Source organism: Corvus moneduloides, chromosome 5, assembly GCF_009650955.1.
Source record: "Corvus moneduloides isolate bCorMon1 chromosome 5, bCorMon1.pri, whole genome shotgun sequence".
NCBI classification, from domain to species: Eukaryota; Metazoa; Chordata; class Aves; order Passeriformes; family Corvidae; genus Corvus; species Corvus moneduloides.
Genome location: NC_045480.1, coordinates 45,487,401 through 45,504,766, shown reverse-complemented (window position 1 = coordinate 45,504,766; position 17,366 = coordinate 45,487,401). Strand labels below are relative to the sequence as shown.

The window sequence follows — 17,366 nt, the reverse complement described above, 5'->3', positions numbered from 1 at the left end:
CATCCGAAGATCCAGACGGGTGACCTGCCCCCTCAGAAGGAAACTACTTGTTCATTAGGAAAGCACAGAGACATGTCTACAGATGGCATTTCAGTACAGAAAGACTTTAGAGCAGCTGGGCTTTCATGTTCACTGCCCTAAACAACCATTATTTCCTTAACAGGAAAGTCCATAAGGACTGGGGCCAGGAGTCCTGGAAATTGAGCCTAGCAGACAACATGATCCATGCATAAAGCTGGCCTTTAGAATCCAGTTGCAGGACTGGGACTATAGAGAAACATCCCTTAACTTCAAAAGTCTTTGAATAAGACAGCATTTTCGACTAATTTATTGTTGTAAAAACATTTAGGAAAAAAGTCACTGCAAAAAGTTAAGTAATTTACAGAAAATTTCACATCTATTACATTTCTTTAACCAAATAGGTAATTTCACTCTACCATAGATGAAGCCAATTTTGCATTTAAGTTCCTTACTACAAGTAATGTACAGCAAATATTAAATTGGTAGCCTATTTAGCAGTAGTAGTAGTAAAGTAGAAGTAAAAATTCTGTCCCATTTTTCTGTTTCCCTTCGTGAGAAGAAGAAAACTTGGAAATACCCAGCACACCCCTGGCGTGGCTACTGGGGAGCTGAGTGAATTTTGCACCCACTCTTGAATGCATATAACCTACTCTCTAGGTTGTGTGGCCCATGACATATACCTACAGGCAGGCATTTTTGTTGCCTAGTATGGAAAGGAACCAGTTAAGACTATGAAATAAAATCACAATCTGGTTTCAACTCCATTCTTGCCTTTCATGAGGAAACAGGTTCAGTTTGCTGAGGTGCACAAAGCTTTAGCTCATGTGGGCCCACACTGCAGCAAATGCGGGAACCATTGAGAGGTCTGGTCTGATATGTGGTTGTTCAGCCACTTCTCATACCACCCAGAGGAAGCAGACAACATTCTAGCACTGCTGTCTGGAATGGCAGCTCTCCAACACTGCAGCTGGAACTACCTACAAACTCCATGAATTATCCAAATATTTATCTTAAGAAGGAGGGCTGGGGGAAAGAGCAAGCACAAAAAATAAAGAAAGAAAAATAGCAGCAGGAGCTGAGTACATTTCCAAAAAACAAGGCAGAGCTACATTAGACCACTTGGCCAATGTAGGACTGCAACTTCTCCTAAACAACAGCTGAAGTCTTGTGTGAAGTCACTAACATTAGTATAAGAGCATTTTGCTGGTACAGCTTGTTTCCTGGGGGAGAGCTTACTATAAACTACACTAATCAAAGTTGCTTTTGTGTCTGGAAATTGTATTCATCTTGTGAATGTTTGTCATTGCAGGTTTGTTAACAAATCTCCCTTGTGCAGATTTAGCTTTTCGGCAAAACACTAACAAATCATGCAGATTCAGGGAACAAACAGTGTATGAGCCCCCTGGCAGTGAAACAGAACACATCAAGTGTCCTCTTAAAACCAGACATGAAATTTTCACTGTACAAAACAAGAACATGGGGAGAGGGGAGGGGAAAATGAAAAGCCAATCCTTCAGCTAAGGCCCCAAGAACGCAGAAAACAGTACATTTCACACCATTATATTACACACATGTCCTTTTTTTCCCCTTAAAAGATGTAGTAGGGCACTGCTGATTTGGTGTAAAATGCATAACTTTAGTCCCCGTCATCGGAAGTTCAGCCATTTGAAGCACTGCAGCTTTTGATGTACCACCCATTTACTTAAACACATAAATCCACTGACATAGTGACAGTGTTGAAATACATAATGCAAATAGCATCTATAAAATTTTACTGTTGTACATAAATAATGACAAGGCACAGAACAGCCACCAGTCCAAGAGCTTGTAGGCCAAGAAACCAGAGCATAACCCAGAAGAATATAATTATTACGGGTTCTACTATCCGTTCTCCAAAGTACATCCTTGTGAAGCCTATTCTGATAAGGCTTTTGTTTAGTTCGCCAAAGAGAGTCCCCATCTTTTTATAGTCATCTATCACAGGCTCTGTGGTGTGGCTCCTTTGCTCTTGCTGGACCTGCAGATGGAAGACAAAAAGAGGAAATACGTTGTACAATTTTATTACTGTGATTCTGAACAAATCTCTCATCTGTTTCTATTTGAATGCATAAAACTAAGACACACATGCAATAAATCCACTCCTTAAATCAAGAGATTGAAAATGCTACATAGCTTGTGACCTTGGTACAATGTTAAGGATGTCATTTGTCCAAACTTGGGACATCTGAAGTGGTGCTACAAATATATGACAGCCTGCCTCCCCTCCAGATACCACTCTAGAGGGGGTGTAAAGCTCTCCTGCAGGTCATACATCTTACCTGTCTGCGCAATCTGCCTGTGGTTGTCAGGGCAACCACAATGGAATGAGATACCTCTAATTTCAGGGAGGGGATTTGGCTGAATTATTTCCAGAATATCTTCAGAACCACAAGAATGATACCAAACTGTTAAATGCGAACTATGAAGTATTTTGCACCAAAGCCCAAGGAACTGAAGGGCTACTAATCACTGCTGAAAGAAGGGCACTGGATCCGACCAGGAAACAGACAAACATCTATCCTGATGGTGGCGTAGGAAGCCATGCAAGTCAACCAAAGGAAGACAGACCCAAGAACTGCACAGATGCAAAGTGGTGGCATAAAGAGTAAAGGGAAGGAGAAACAAGTTCTGGACTTTTTGTGAAATAAAAAATGGCAGAGCAAATGCACAGGAAGGCAGAGGTCTTTCTTTAAATGAAGATGCCACAGGTAAATATCACTGCAGAAACCACGAATGTTTCAACATGTAAATTGTAACTAGATTAGAGCTTGAGATCCCATCTCTCTTCCCCAGTGTGCAGAAATTCTTTGCACAAAACCTTATTGCCTTGTGCTTGGGTAAGACAGGGCGAACATGCTTTCAGGATGATTAACATGAGTCTTCTAATGCTTCCATTAGGCAGCAGTGAAAACACATGCAGCAGGTACTCATAAATAATTCCGTCAGCTGATCAATAGGTCCTACAAAATTGCCCACAAGCTCTGTGTGCAATTAGTCTACTCCCAGATTCAAAGCAAACATGTTCCATCTTCAAGGATGAAAGCTATTCTGCATCCCTTGTTACATGGCATGGTCTTGGTAGAAAAACAGAAATTCCCTTTCATACCAGTGCCAGGCTCTCCATTAGAGAGCAAACAATAAAGTGAATTCCCATTCTTACAGAAAAAACATGCAGCAAAGACCAAAGGAAGCCAATATTGTTTTTCTAGGCCACACTTTAGGCCACCATGCAGAACCTGCTAGCTGAATCCTCTGGGTAAAGCTCTACAGCTGCTGCTGAACAAAAAGCCCCAACAAAACCCCAACAGTCCCTCAGCTGAAAGTACCTGGAATTTTTTTTTAAATTTACTTATTCATAAAGAGTCTGGTTTAAGCTTCAGTACTGAATCCCAGAAAGGGACAGGTACAGGAAGCCTAAATAGCAACATGTTCATAACTAATTCATTATTAATAATCTATTCACTCTTTCTGTGGTTCTACAGAAGAGTCTGAGAGTAGAGAACTGCAGTCCTGGATGTTAAGTACAGACAGACACCACCTCGTCTCTTTTCAGCCCACTTTGCAGGCCCAGGTCATTTTCTCTCCCTTACTGGATTCCTTTCTTTCTTTTGGCTTTAAGTGTGCTTTATTTAATTCAAAGAAACATTGACTCATTAATAATTCCAATGTTTCATGATCAGTCTCTTCTGGAAAGGCAGAGCCTCTTGTGAGCCCCTGCAAACTTGGCAGGGCTGGGAACACAATGGAACTCTCATCCATCCATTCCCAAAGAGCACAGGGAGACAAACAGACCCTTAGCCTAAGTGGTATACTGATCACAACTACTAGGGGAAGAGAGAAGGGATGTGCTGGCAAGGGAAAACACATTTATTTGCTTCCTGCATGCAGAGACCAGAGGGAGCATGTGATGGATGATGGTGGAGGGGATCAGAGTGCAGCTCATGTCAAGCGGTGCAGAGACCACTTCTGAGAGAACAGTTCAGAAATCACTGCATTTTCTAGCCATGGCCAGGGCAGCCAGGAGGCGGAAAACACATCATTTCTTTGCCCCTTGCTAGTTAGTGGTACTCAGCAAGGTCCTGGAAGCCTTTGCACAGAGCAAGTGCAGCACTGGCCAGGAGGCCACCAGCAAGCACAGCTCTGCAAGCTCCTCTGCAGCTCCCACTGGGCTAAGCAGGATTAACCACACATGTCCATGCCAATGACGTCTTTCCTGGTGTGTGCCAGCTGTAGGATGCACAATTTTGCTCGCAGGCCCATTTGCTTTGATAAGCTAACAGCAAGAATTTGCACACTGTCTCTTAAGCAAGGTACAAAGTAAATTCCACCTCACTTAGGCTGTCCAGATCTTTCTGATTTTTATTACCCCTCCCTCACCTTCTCAAACAAGGGCAGATTCATGGATTTTAAAGCGATTACACACAGGGAGCTGCCAGGCACAGAGACTGACAAGTGTATGTTTAATTATGGAACAAATCTCAAGTTATTTTTCCAAATATTTTTCAGTAGCTTACAAAACCTTTCAAAATGATCATGGAAATTCTCAAGACTTCAAAGTCTGGTTCTGTTAATTCAGGCTAAGTATATCTTGCTTCAGGCAACTCAGCAAAAAGCAAGTGAAGCTCAGAACAGCTGATCAGTCATGAAACACTGATGGCATATTTTTCTTTACTATTGCACAATATTTCACATGCTGGACAAATACATTTCTTCAGAGGTGTAGCTAAAACAGAACCTTTAGGGCAAATGCCAGTAATGTTACAATACTCCAGATTGCTAAGGAATAATAAATACGCTTTAACATTGTAGCTAGAATTTCTCTCGCTAGCTTTCAGAGCAACAGTAAAATGGCATGCAGTCCTATATATGTGCCATAGCTCTCAAATCATAACCTCAGAATAAAATTCTTCTTTTTTTTCCCCCCAAAAAATACTTTTCTAAACAATTTTAGAAATTGGCCGTCTTCAGAGAACACAGAGTTCCCAGCTGACTCTTCAATTTTTACAGAACTATTTTCATAGGGCTATTTTCATACTAAATCTTGTTGAATCAGCCTGAAGCTAGACAGACACTACCATAACAGACAAAATGCAGAGAGAGAAATGTACCCATTCTGAGCAACTGCACCCCCCTGCCTCTACAAAAACTTCCACTTGTAAAAGCAGAAGTTTCTGTTTCAAAGTTGCTAGTTTTAAAAATCAACAACCCAGCCTAAGCTTCAGAACTTTTAAGAATCAATTGTGTATCAAGAGGGAGCAGAGGGAATTTCATGACCTGCCCTAGCCCCAGAGAAAACATTCTTTCCAGGCCTTCCCAGCCGCTCTTCTCCACATAATTAACATGTGCTGTGCAGTGGGCACTCCCAGACTTCATCTTCTACAATTCAGGAGGGAATGTAAGAGAGGGCCACTTCATTTGCACTCATTTGTTTGCCTTTCCTCCCTCTTTGAAACACAGGAGAGATGAAGAAATTCAGAGGGACTAGGGAACAGGAGTGCAGCCAGAGATCGAGATGGATATAGATTAATACATGCCTGAAATATCTCCTGGAAAGAGAGGAACAGCAGTACTATCTCCCAGATGATAATTCTCTATCCCCCTTCTTCCAACTGGCTGAAAGACACTTACCAAATACATAAATATGCTATTATTCCTAAAGGAGAAAGAAGAATGAGGCTTTCCTAAGTGAATAAGTCTAAACCAGAATGTATTAGAAATGCTGATTGCATTTGTTTCCTAGCGTAATGTTTCTTATCAAATTACTCTAATGAATTACTTCTTACTGTAATTTAAATTAATTTTACATCAATATAATTTTATTTTAGACTTACTGTGATTACCTAGTCTGAATCTACTCTCTGTCAGTTTGAAACCATTCTCCCTTGCCCTATCCCTACATGCCCCTGTAAAAAGTTCTCCAATTCTCTTTTAGGCACTGGAAAGAGCTATAATGCCTCTCCAGAGCCTTCTCTTCTCCAGGCTGAACAGCCCCAACTCTCTCAGCCTGCCTCAACAGGAGAGGTGCATCTTCATGGCCCTCCTCTGGACTCATTCCAGCAGGTCCATATCTTTCCTGTGCTGGGGGCTGCAGAGCTGGATGCAGCACTCCATACTCAATTTCGTATACAGTTTTTACTTTTTTATTTTAAATTATCTGAAGTTAAAAACAGAGTTATCAAACAGAACAGAAAGGGAAGCATCTGATCTGCTCCACCGCTCGGCATGCACAAACAATGTCCTTCACAAACCCATTGCTACCCAAAGGTTCCCATCAAACACCGCATTTCCTCTGGTCTTTTCAGATGTCTGGTATTATAAAATTTCCCTCCCTATTCAAAATGGCACATTTTCATCAGCAAAGCCATTGTCTGCCGTCTCCCACTGTTTACTGGCAGAAACTCAGAACCTGAAGATCCAAACTCTGAGAAACTTCTATACTGAACTTTGTAATTCAATTTTCCCCTCTGCTGTAGCCAAATGGCCTAGGGGCTTTGACGCTTCAAGGAGAACCATGATGGGCCCTCTCAGATCCGATGCAGGATGCCATAAAACCACCTTTTTTCAGAACGAAACTCTACGAGGAAGTGACAAGTTCTATCTGCTTCCAGAACAGCTGATGCTCCTACATCCCTGAAGTGCTTCTGAAAGAAAATCCCCCATGTGATTGAATCTTTTCCTTGACTAGCTGTAAAACAACAAAGAAGGTAAAGTCCTACTCATCCTACTGAACCCAACTAACATCCAGTTGTGGCTTTTCCAGTTATATTTGTCATCACAACACAACACACAAAATTCCCTGTGTTCTAACCACTAACTACCCCTGCTTACGGCAAACTTCCACACATCCACTGAAACTCACTGCTTCCTGAACTCAGGAAAACACATGGTATGTCATGAGCAGAGGCTGCTTCACGCCAGTCTGACAGGACAATCTTTTTCTTGCTTACCCCCTTCCTATCAAAGGGTGTTTTGACCAGGCAGTGAAACATAAGATCCCATCAGAACATCCTCCCCCCAGAAAGAAGCCATCTTTGCAATGAGTCATATGCTATTCCCTAGGAGAGATGGATAAAGTCAGCACTGAACTTTTCATAATGGCATAAGACTGATCCCTGTCTGCATCTCCTATGTGTAATGTAGCCAGTTTAAGGTCTTTTCCCCTCAAATTGCTGGGAGCACACAGCTCCTGCACCTGACCATTTGCAGATCACACCAAGTAAGTTTGCCAAACCTTTGGAGGATGCAGAATACAAATGGATCCAAGAGGGACACAAAACTACCCTACACACTTGCGAAGTTATTTTCCTGTGGCTAATAAAAAATAGCATTGGATCACAGATTTAACATTTATTTTTTCTGCTGGGAGGACGGAACAGCTCTAAAGTAACTACAAGTTTCAGTTCTGTAACCTCACCCGACGTGGGCATGTGGAGAACAGGTATAGTTATGGTTTTCCAGGCATCTGATCTGCTGTAGCAGCAGCTTGGTCCAGAGTTTTCCACACTAAGACTAAGAATCTTGAGATGGCATCTTCCACTTGGGATTTTTTTGTGGTGTGGAAAAAATCCCCCAAGTAACTGACTTGAGTGAAATAATTGGATAAAGTTCAACAGTCTTTGTTCTGTGTGAGGAGGGAATAGATGAACATAAGGAACCTGCTCCACATGAAGATTCAGGGCGTTTTGATAAAAAAAAGAAAAATCCATTCAACTGCTCTGAAGGTACAAGATCTATCAAAGCAAACCAAGTAGCATTCTTCTATTTTGTCATGACTAATGAATAGAAGAAAGCTCAACAGTCTTCTCTTGCTCGAACAACCTGAAAAATTTCCACCCCACACTCAACAACAGCACCAGACTGGGTACAAGTCTGTAATTGCCTCTTTTTTTGCATCAGCTGCCTGAAAGGGCATTAGACAAATGTTGAACACCAACAATGGAGGAGAAAAGGCCAATGACTAGGGAGAATAACTACTCTCCATGTAAAAGCTTATGATTTTACAGTCAAAAAAGTGCTGCTGGGCAAAGAAGGCAATGAGAGAGGACACAAAGGTATACACAATGTTCACCTCCAACACAGAAAAGCAGCAGTGTCTCCAAATTGTTTGACATGCCTCAAATCACAATTCATCATATGTACAATTATAAAAGAAAGAAAAAGGATGGCATATTTAAGAGAATTATTTCCACATTCGATAAAAAAGAAATCCCTTTTGAGTTCAATAGCAAGCACGTGTTTAATGACATCTAAATGAGATGTTAAAAAACCCTGTAATAAAGAAATGCAGGGATATCACATTTACATACCCATCTGCACATTTCATTTTTTTCCAAGTGAGAGGTTTTCTCGGCAGTATTTAACTGCTCACTATCTATTTTACTCCAGTCCTGGTTATTTTTACTCCAGGGAACAGGTGGTGTGTCTGCTAGCTGAAGCCCACAGACACCTAAATGTCAAAAAAGCCAGTGAGCTATGACTTTAAGAACGTGCTTACTTTCAAAAACATAGGAGTATTTTTCAGTAAGTTGGGACATTAACATTCAGAAGAGAGTGCCTCAGAGTTATCTTTTTTAGAGGATGGAAACTGAAACTGAAAATACTCCAGGACCACTCTTATGACAAAAAAAAAAAAGAGAAGAAAGTGAGCAGATGACAGAGACCAGGATGGAAGAAACCACAAGCTCCGTCCCCTCCAGAATAAGGGCCCAACTTCTGCTGGGTGCAGATAGGGACACACCAGCCAATGCAGAGCTACAAATATTTGATAGTTGGGTAGCCAGACATGGAAGTCCTGGAAGGAGGAACGAATGTCCCAATCTCGCCAGTACTCAGCCACATGACCACCCAGTGTACTGCCACGGAGAGGCTCTGGCGAGCTGCAGCCAACAGCAGGTTCCCAGGTCGTGGCCTCTTCTCTCTGCAAACCCCAGCCCCACCCCATTGCAGGGCACCAGCACAAACCCTGCTGATGCACTGGCCGGGCGGGTGCCACCTTTCAGCCTCCCACTCCTCCACATATGCAAAACAGTTTCGTTACTAGTAACACTTGGCATCTGATCAGGATCTCACCCTGCCTTCTTGTACTTAAAAGATATCTTACGATTAATTAAAAGAAAGTGAAATTTGCCCAAGAAGGGCAAATGATTTTATTGGAAATGTTTATGATTCTCTTTCTTTTTACTGCAGGAAGAGAACGGTACCCCTTTGCATCCTTTACTAGCATAAACCTAACAATTAGTATTTAACCTTGTAAATATAAGCAATAAAAAGATCTTGATATTCAGCCAACAGACTGATTAAGATAACAAAATTAATTTCAACTGTCTGGAGAAAAAAAAAAAACAACCAAACAACCCAACAACCAACCAGGTTCATTTCTCTAGGCTAATTTTAATCTGATATGTAAGCACAAAAAGATCAATAGATTTGGAAATGAGAAAAAAAAAAAAAAACCTCAATTCCAGATGAAAAAGAAGACAGAAAAAATGAAGTTTAACTTGTTCCTCTGGGGAAAAAAAAGCAAATACAAGAAAACTAGAAAAATTCTTAATACCAAAAGTACTTTACAGCAGCTACCAATAAAAGCGACATACTTAGAGGAAGTTTAAACAAAAGACTGCAAACTAAAGATTGGGTTAACATTCATTTTACAGCAAGAATCTAGAAATCATTTACAAAATTGAGACAAGATGTTTCTATAGAAACAAGCAACAACACAAGAAAAGCAACAGCACTGGATTCCCTTTAGTCAGCTTTTACAGCAACTCAAGCTGAGAACCAACAGTTGCTGGAAGAAGCTCCAAAATACCAGGAGAGGTTTTGTGTTAAAGAGATAAAAAGGCTTTTCCAGATACTTTAACTTGTGTATGGGTAGAACAGAGCTACAAGAATAGAGGCTTCCCTTGATAAGCACAAAAAATGACCCATCATTTCAGGAGGAAATTCCCCACTAATACAGCACCAGATGACAAAGTGTGAAAGCCAGGAACCTGGCACAGGAGAGTCCATGGGAGAGGAAACCTGCCTGCCCCTGTGTCAAGATCTACTGCCCCTCTCCTCCACTTCAGGATGCTGTTTACACTCTTATGCTCCTGCTACTGTCCCTGTAACTTGATCCCACCCATGCTGCAATTTTACATAGAGACTAAATCAAATGCAATATCTAATCCATCTTTTCATTACACCTGCAACACTTAATTTCAACTGGATTTCATTTATCAAGGTGCCCCACTAAAACTGGTCAGCTTGACTCAGCAAAAAGGTTTGCAATCCCTGTACATTCAGCGTGGTATCAAATACACTGGCTTGCTGAAAAGCAACAGCTGTTAATTTTGCCTCTTTTAAAGAGAGGATATTTCTATTCACTTCTATCTCCAGAATACTTTTTTCTTTAAGAAAGTAGGATCTTCCCATCATTCAAACAGAGCATATTATCCTATCTACTGTAGGTACTACAGGTATGTTTGAAGGGTTGGGCTTATTTTCTTCAAATGATGTTAAGCCCCAGAAAACTTAGTAATGCTTTTTAGGAAGTTATCATCACCTATTATTTTATAGTTATGAACCTCTGCAATAGAGTTAAATTATATGTAGAACCAGAACAAATTTGGGATTAAGTCCTCCTTGTCAGGTATGACTACTTTTGGAAACAATTTCCAACAACTGTGAGCAGGAGAAACCTACAATTTTCAGATTATCTCAGTGTGGAATAAATTAGAAATAGCTTTCCAGCCTTAGGCACTACAAGTTCCACATATACAAGTGTACTTTAAAACATTCTTAGTCATTACTGACTTATGACTGAAATTATAGCATTCTGAGCAACACAGCACACATCCACCCAACAGTCTAATGAAGATTTTACACAAGGGATACCACAGGTCTGTTGATATCATTCTCTAGCTCTGTTTCTGCTCATCCTCCCCATTCTGGAGAAATACTAGTGATACTGTGAAGTTGTTAAAAAAGTTCAGGACTTGAACTTAGTTAAGACACCCACATCTCCTCAACAAAATTCTCAATTCTTAAAGCCCTTTTTTAACAGCACCTCTAAATCTGAAGCCACCTATTAGAAGATAAAATATTCCACTCACAGCCATAAAACACTGTTCAAAATAATAATGAAACATCCCAAAGGCTTACAAACTCGGGTTAATGAAAAGGTGACAGTCTATGCTAATTTATCTACTTGCAAATACATGCATCACATATTAACTCTCCACTTAAACATTCTCTAGAAGCCTTGGTTTTACACTTGAACAGCACTGTGGATTCTGTGTATCCTAAACCAGCGTGGAGATCCTGGCCTCACTGAAGCAACTGGGAATTGTCACTGCATTCAACTTCAATTACAAGGAACTAAACCCCATTCCTGCCCAGACAGGGAACAGCCCACAGTTCTCAGTACAGAAGGCAATAACCGTGCCACAGCTGTCAGGAACTCCACTGTGACACACAGCTTGGCCTCAAAGTCCCTATGAACAGACAGGGTGCTGTGCATCCCACTAATATCACCTCATGGCCTGCTGTAGAACATGTGCAGGATGCAAGCAATGCAAATGCAGGACTTCTACATCAACTTTTATTAATACACGCTCAAGCTTTTCTATTCTTATTTAATAGTTTAATTTATAGGGGTTGATGAGATTTAGAATGCAGTAATGTGACAGTGGCTAACCTATTTTAGGAAGTGGGTTAGAGAAGGAGGTTTGAGCTCCTTATCTCTAGTGATGCTGAAAACACAGGACAATTTATGTGTCTGACTAATAACTATCAACAGTTAGGAAAAATTGTGAACTTGCAGGGCAAAGCAGCAACCTACTCCCATGGCTTCAGGAACAGCTGAATCTTAGTGTGCCTTCGTTTACTACTTCTGAACCCCAGCACTGCAATACAGGAGAGGTGGAAGAAACCATCCAGGTCCTGCAGTGCTTTGAAGACTAAAGTAGGTGTAATCCCTTTGCATGCAAACCTACAAAGGATATGAATCAAATTATCATCCAGTTCAGCTTTCAAATCTAATCACAGAAGTAGGTAATTCTACAGTCTATTGCAATAATGAATTCCAAAAGCTATGTATAACATTTAATTACATATCCTTCTATTCTTTCAAAAATGTACCTGCCAGTAATTTCATTAAGCATGCCTGTGCTGACACAATAACAAGTTTCAATAAAAAATTAAAACCAGAGGGTTTGGCATTATTAAACAGATTTATTTCCTACAGAATACTCTCTCTTTAAAAAAAAAAAAAATTAAAGGGCATACACATCATTATTTAGGTACTGCTTGTCAGGAAGGTATTCTTTTAGTGTTATGTTACATGGTATGACCTTACACATACTGTATGTATTTTGCAGGAAATGGGAAAAACCAAATCACACCCAGGTTTGCAGCCCCAGATTCTCACCTTTAATGTCCCTCTCAAAAAAAGGCCAAAGGATTTGCTCTCATGCAGGCTTTACTTTGCAGCAGATGAGAGAAATAGGAATTTATACCAACACCAAAGCAGATTTTGACTCCTTTCTTTAGCATCGCTCAAATCATTAAAGTGGCGCACACATTTATAGTTCAGGAGGGAACAGAGAACAGGAAAACATGGGCTGAGGACCAGAGTCTGTGTTAGCAGTGCAAATACCCTCAGCAAACACAGCGACAGCTCTGGGCCTCCACGAAGGACTCCAATAAGGACCTAGCCTGGAAACAGGATCCCTGCCCGTTGGAACGGCAGAGGTCAGCAACAATTCCTCCATGAGAGCAAAAAGGGCAGGGGAAACCAATTATTTTGAAAGAAAACTGAACACACTCACGAGAGCAAAAAAAGGTACAGAGTTTATGACAAGGCTTGGTGACACAGGAGCCCCTCCAAATCAAGCTACATGTTTATTCTTCTCTTGAACAAGAGAATCTGGGACTCTCCGTCAAAGTTTGCAGCAAGTATAGGTACCACCAACTCCTTGCGTCTTCCCTACACATAAAAATAAAGCAATACTACTTATTTATCCAATTATTATTATTTTTACTGTTATTTTATCCAATATTTATATTCCCTATGTGTATTAATTAAAGGCAAGTGATATTCCTTATTTCCAAATCTAGTTTATTATTTGCCCTCAGTATGCAGAAAAACTACTCCATGCTATGACAGTGAAACATATCCAATAAATAGGAAGGATTTTCCTCTTCCTTGTGGCCTATTTAAAATTTCTGCTTTGCTATCCTATTGCTACACCCCAACTCATCAGAAAAGGCCGGGATCACTAACTGTGCCTAGGAAAAGTGGAAAGAGAGTTTGTCAGCCAAGTGTGGCTGTGGCAACCCAAGCAGTACCTTTACCAGTTTCATGTGAAAATGTGTTTAGGCAACACTGGAAGGCAGTTCTTGAGCCTGCACCATCCCCTGAAACCACAACACACCCGTCGCTAAGAAGCAGTTGTAAACTGCAGGGAAAAGCTCCTTGGTGAGGAATTACAACTAGTTTGAGCACAGTAATACATGAGATGATCAAATACAACTTTTTAACCTCTCTTTCCAGGGAGGACAGCAACCAGAACCAGCAAGTACTCCTTACTTGCCTCCTGTGATATCCTGCAGGAGGGCTTACAGACACAGAGAGAACTCTGAGCCTCTCTTGGTGAATCTGTCCTTACCCTACACTCGGGCATGTGCTCTGCTCTGCCCCATTTTTCTAGAGAAAGGGGCAGGAAGATGCACCGACTTACGTCAATGTGACTAAGTGAATTCTCAAGTACCAGAATCTTTCAGAGCGGCCCGCTTCTAGGTGTAATGTCAGGCAAGTACTACCAGACACTTCCCAATATTGAACTATTTCAGTTGTGACATGGCTCACTTATGCTTAAGTAAAGAGGATCTTACAAGAATTTTCAACAAATGATTAACGAAATCAAAACCATCCGGAAATTACTTCGGGATATGCCCCCGCAGCTGTTTGCCCCTGTGTAATCATCAGTGCCAGTGCATTTCAGAGCAGATCATTGCATTCTACTACTGTGTATGAAAAAGGTTGTGATCTTTTTTCCTTTAAATGAAACATCAATAAAGGTGCATTAAGAGCACTGCCTTTGTCTAAACACCGGGACGATGCTGTCTGCAAAACAAAAGAGTGCCTGGAAAAGCAGTTTACAGCTAACAATAGCGAAACGGCTCCTTTGATTCCCCAAGCAAAAAGCCCACTTCCATGCCATAAAAATACAAATCCTGAAGCAGACCAAAAAAAAAAAAAAAAAAAAGAAGGTTTTTTTCCTCCAATTAAAATATATTACGTTTCCTAAGTAATACAGAGACGAAAAGCTTAAAATACTTAAGTGAACGACCACAAGCGCTGCACTAGTGGGGAATTCCGCGGATGGCAAGAACACCCTGGTTATTTCCAACGAGATACATGTGGATGCCGTGCCGGGACTACCCTTGTACATCTGCTCCCATTTTCTTCCAGCCGGACTAAGCGTCCCGGCGGGAAGAACGAGGGTCAGGCGGGCCCACTGGCGGGATACTCCAGCACCACGCGTGGGCAGCCCCACGCAGGTTGCATAAGCCCCGCCGCAATGGAGCGTTACCCGGGAGCGGCTCACACGAGTGGGCTGTACCGGGAATGCCACGGGAGAGGAATCAAAAGGCGTCTCCGCTTTTCTGTTGTTGCCCGACGGCGCGGGCAGCCCCGGAGCCGCGGCCCGCCCTCCCAGACCCCTCACCGGCGGGCACCCACCTGCTCCTCCGGGCGCCGCCGGTGCCGGGCGGCCGCCGCTTCCCGCTCGCATTCCCCGAGCGGCGGCGGCGGCGGTGGCGGCGGGAGCTGCGGCGCCGAGCCCATGGCTCCTCCGCGCCGAGCGGGACCGAGCGCACCCGCGCTCCCGCCTGCCGGGGCGGGACGGGGCCGTCACGGGGTCCGGGGGAGCGGCGGCAGGGAGGGAGGCAGGGAGGGAGGAACGGAGGGAGGAACGGAGGGAAGAACGGAGGGAGGGCGGCGCCGCGGGAGCGGGGGGCGGCCCCTGGCAGCGGGGGCCCGGGGCGGGGATGGGGGGTCCGGGGCGGGGAACCTCCTGGTGGCGGCTCCCGCTTCTGGCCGGGCAGCTGCTCCCTGCTCCTTAAAGCGAAACATAAACCACCCCAAGCACCCGATTTCTAAAGCTTTTGTTAAAAGCAGGACGTGCCAGGTGTTAATAAAGCGTTAATTTTAGCACCACTCCTCGTTGGTGTGTCCCCAGGGAGGAACGGCTGCCTCTTGGCAGTGCGAGATGTGGCATTTGCTGTTCCTCCCTCGGGAAAGAGGAAACGCTGGCCTCGCTCTTCCGAAGCTGTTTGGATCGGGTTTTCTGTTCTTTAAAAGGAACTAATACACACCAGGAAGAAGGAAACGCAACAGCAGACCCCGAAGATAAGACTTAGTGTATGGACCATGCCGGCGGAGGTTTAGATTGGATTTTAGGAAAAAATTCTTCACTGAGAGGGTGGTCAAGCATTGGAACAGGCTGCCCAGGTGAAATCACTGTCCCTGGAGGTATTAAAAGATGTGTAGACGTGGCACTAACTTGGCAGTGCCAGGTAACAGACTCTGTTAACAGACTCAGTCATAAAGGTCTTTTCCAAGGGATTCTCTGATTCTGTGTTAATGAACTGCCACTGCACAGGGCAGTATGCCTGGCTCCTGCTTTAAGCACCACTGTCCCTCTGTAGAGAAGCCTCACTCCTGCCAACCCTGCATGCCTTATGCATTCTATCCACCACAGCAAAGGAAGGAGGGAGTCTGAAAGTGAAGCTGGATTTCAATGTGTAGCATTCCCAAGCTGTGGTGTGACCACTGTTGTCATCTTCATGCATCTTTTCTCCTCATCCAGTTCAAGTATTACTGGTGGCAAGTGTGCTTGATTCAGTTTTCTTTCCATAAGCAATTAGTGGAAGTGCTAACAGGTTGTGTAACAGTAGGATTCAGTGGAAATCAGACATTCGGATTAATATTACATGGCTTTCTGGTGGCTGGGTGTGGATTCCACTGTCATTTGGAGAAAATTCTACCTGGTGTTTGCTTTTCCTGTCATTATCGTTGGGCAACAAACAGCAGTAGACATAGCACACCTAAAACCATCACAAAGAACCACTCAGTGCACTGCGGTATAGTCACACCTTCAGACTACAAGCAAGTGTTCTTCCTGAGTGGGGAGCAATACACAAGACACTGCACCAGCCAGGCCCCTCGGTTTGGCTCCAGGGGCTGAGGGCCAACACAGGGACAGCTGGAACTGGGCACTGGGGGAAGGGGCCACTGCTCTGCCTGCCTTGCTTTGCTTGGCTGTGGCTTCTCATCCTGATGGAACAACTGGCCCAATCTGCTCCCCAAGGTTCAGGGTGGCCAAAAGCAGTTTGCCTTGAAGACCTGACTAACTGCTTGCCCAGAGTTCTCATCCATGATCTGTTTGTTTGTTAGTATTTTTTCTGATGAACAGGAAGAGGCTTGAAGAAATATCACACTGTTTAGACAGCGACCATAAACTACTGCAGTCCTGCTGGCATGCAAAATTACTGGACACAAGAAAAAAATCCTATGGACTTCACCACCAAGTGCTGCGGTGATATATCTCTGTGCAGAATATGACTGCTCAGCAGCAGTGTAGTAAAACATCCTCGAGGTTCTCTGCTCCGTGGGCGATTTGTGAAGAAATGAAGTGTCACACATAGTACTGACATTCTGTAAAAGCCCTCTGGAAAAAGTCTTAGTTAAAGCATAGATTAGGTGTCTCTTTCAGTGAGCTTTTTGGTACATTTAAATCCATAAACCTTTGCTGGTTTGTGGATCACAAAAACATGCATTAGAAATTTTTTAGAAAAAGTTTATGCTGAGGCCACCCGTGTCCTTTGCAGCACAGCCTCTGACCCCACTGCCTCTTGGGGACCAGTAACCATTCTGTGAGAAGTAGTAAAATGTATGTTGGCTGTCTTGGTGCTACTTTTTCTTCCTTACTTATCTGCAGTCCCCCTGGTTTGATGTTATCTCTTTGTAGACAGAGATTCTTCCATTAATTCTGCAGTAAAGGAAAGTTTATCATATTTCTTAAAAAGCCACACTCCTTCCTACTGCAGCTGGCAGCCTTTGACTGCTTCTTCACATTGAGCAACTCAGTGCACTGGAACTGCCCCTGGCTCTCTGGCATTCTCCATTTGTGAAAGCACCTCTGGGGTAACAGATCCAGTGCTCAGGAAAAGGACAGGGACTCAGAAGCCCTCGGTGAGGTCTCTTAGGATGCATTCACCATTGCAATCTGTGCAACTTCACTAACCTCAAAGAAACCCGT

General features: G+C 43.0%; 1 protein-coding gene across 1 annotated transcript; it reads right to left on the bottom strand.

Annotated features, from left to right (window-relative positions):
* Positions 1-297: 297 nt before the first annotated feature.
* FAM241A (family with sequence similarity 241 member A) lies at positions 298-14,966 on the bottom strand. The gene is made up of 2 exons (XM_032109325.1): positions 14,786-14,966; positions 298-2,038 (listed from the first exon to the last, which is right to left on the bottom strand). The coding sequence occupies exons 1-2, from the start codon at positions 14,888-14,890 to the stop codon at positions 1,793-1,795; spliced, it is 351 nt and encodes a 116-aa protein (XP_031965216.1). The 5' UTR covers positions 14,891-14,966; the 3' UTR covers positions 298-1,792.
* Between the last annotated feature and the right edge of the window lie 2,400 nt (positions 14,967-17,366).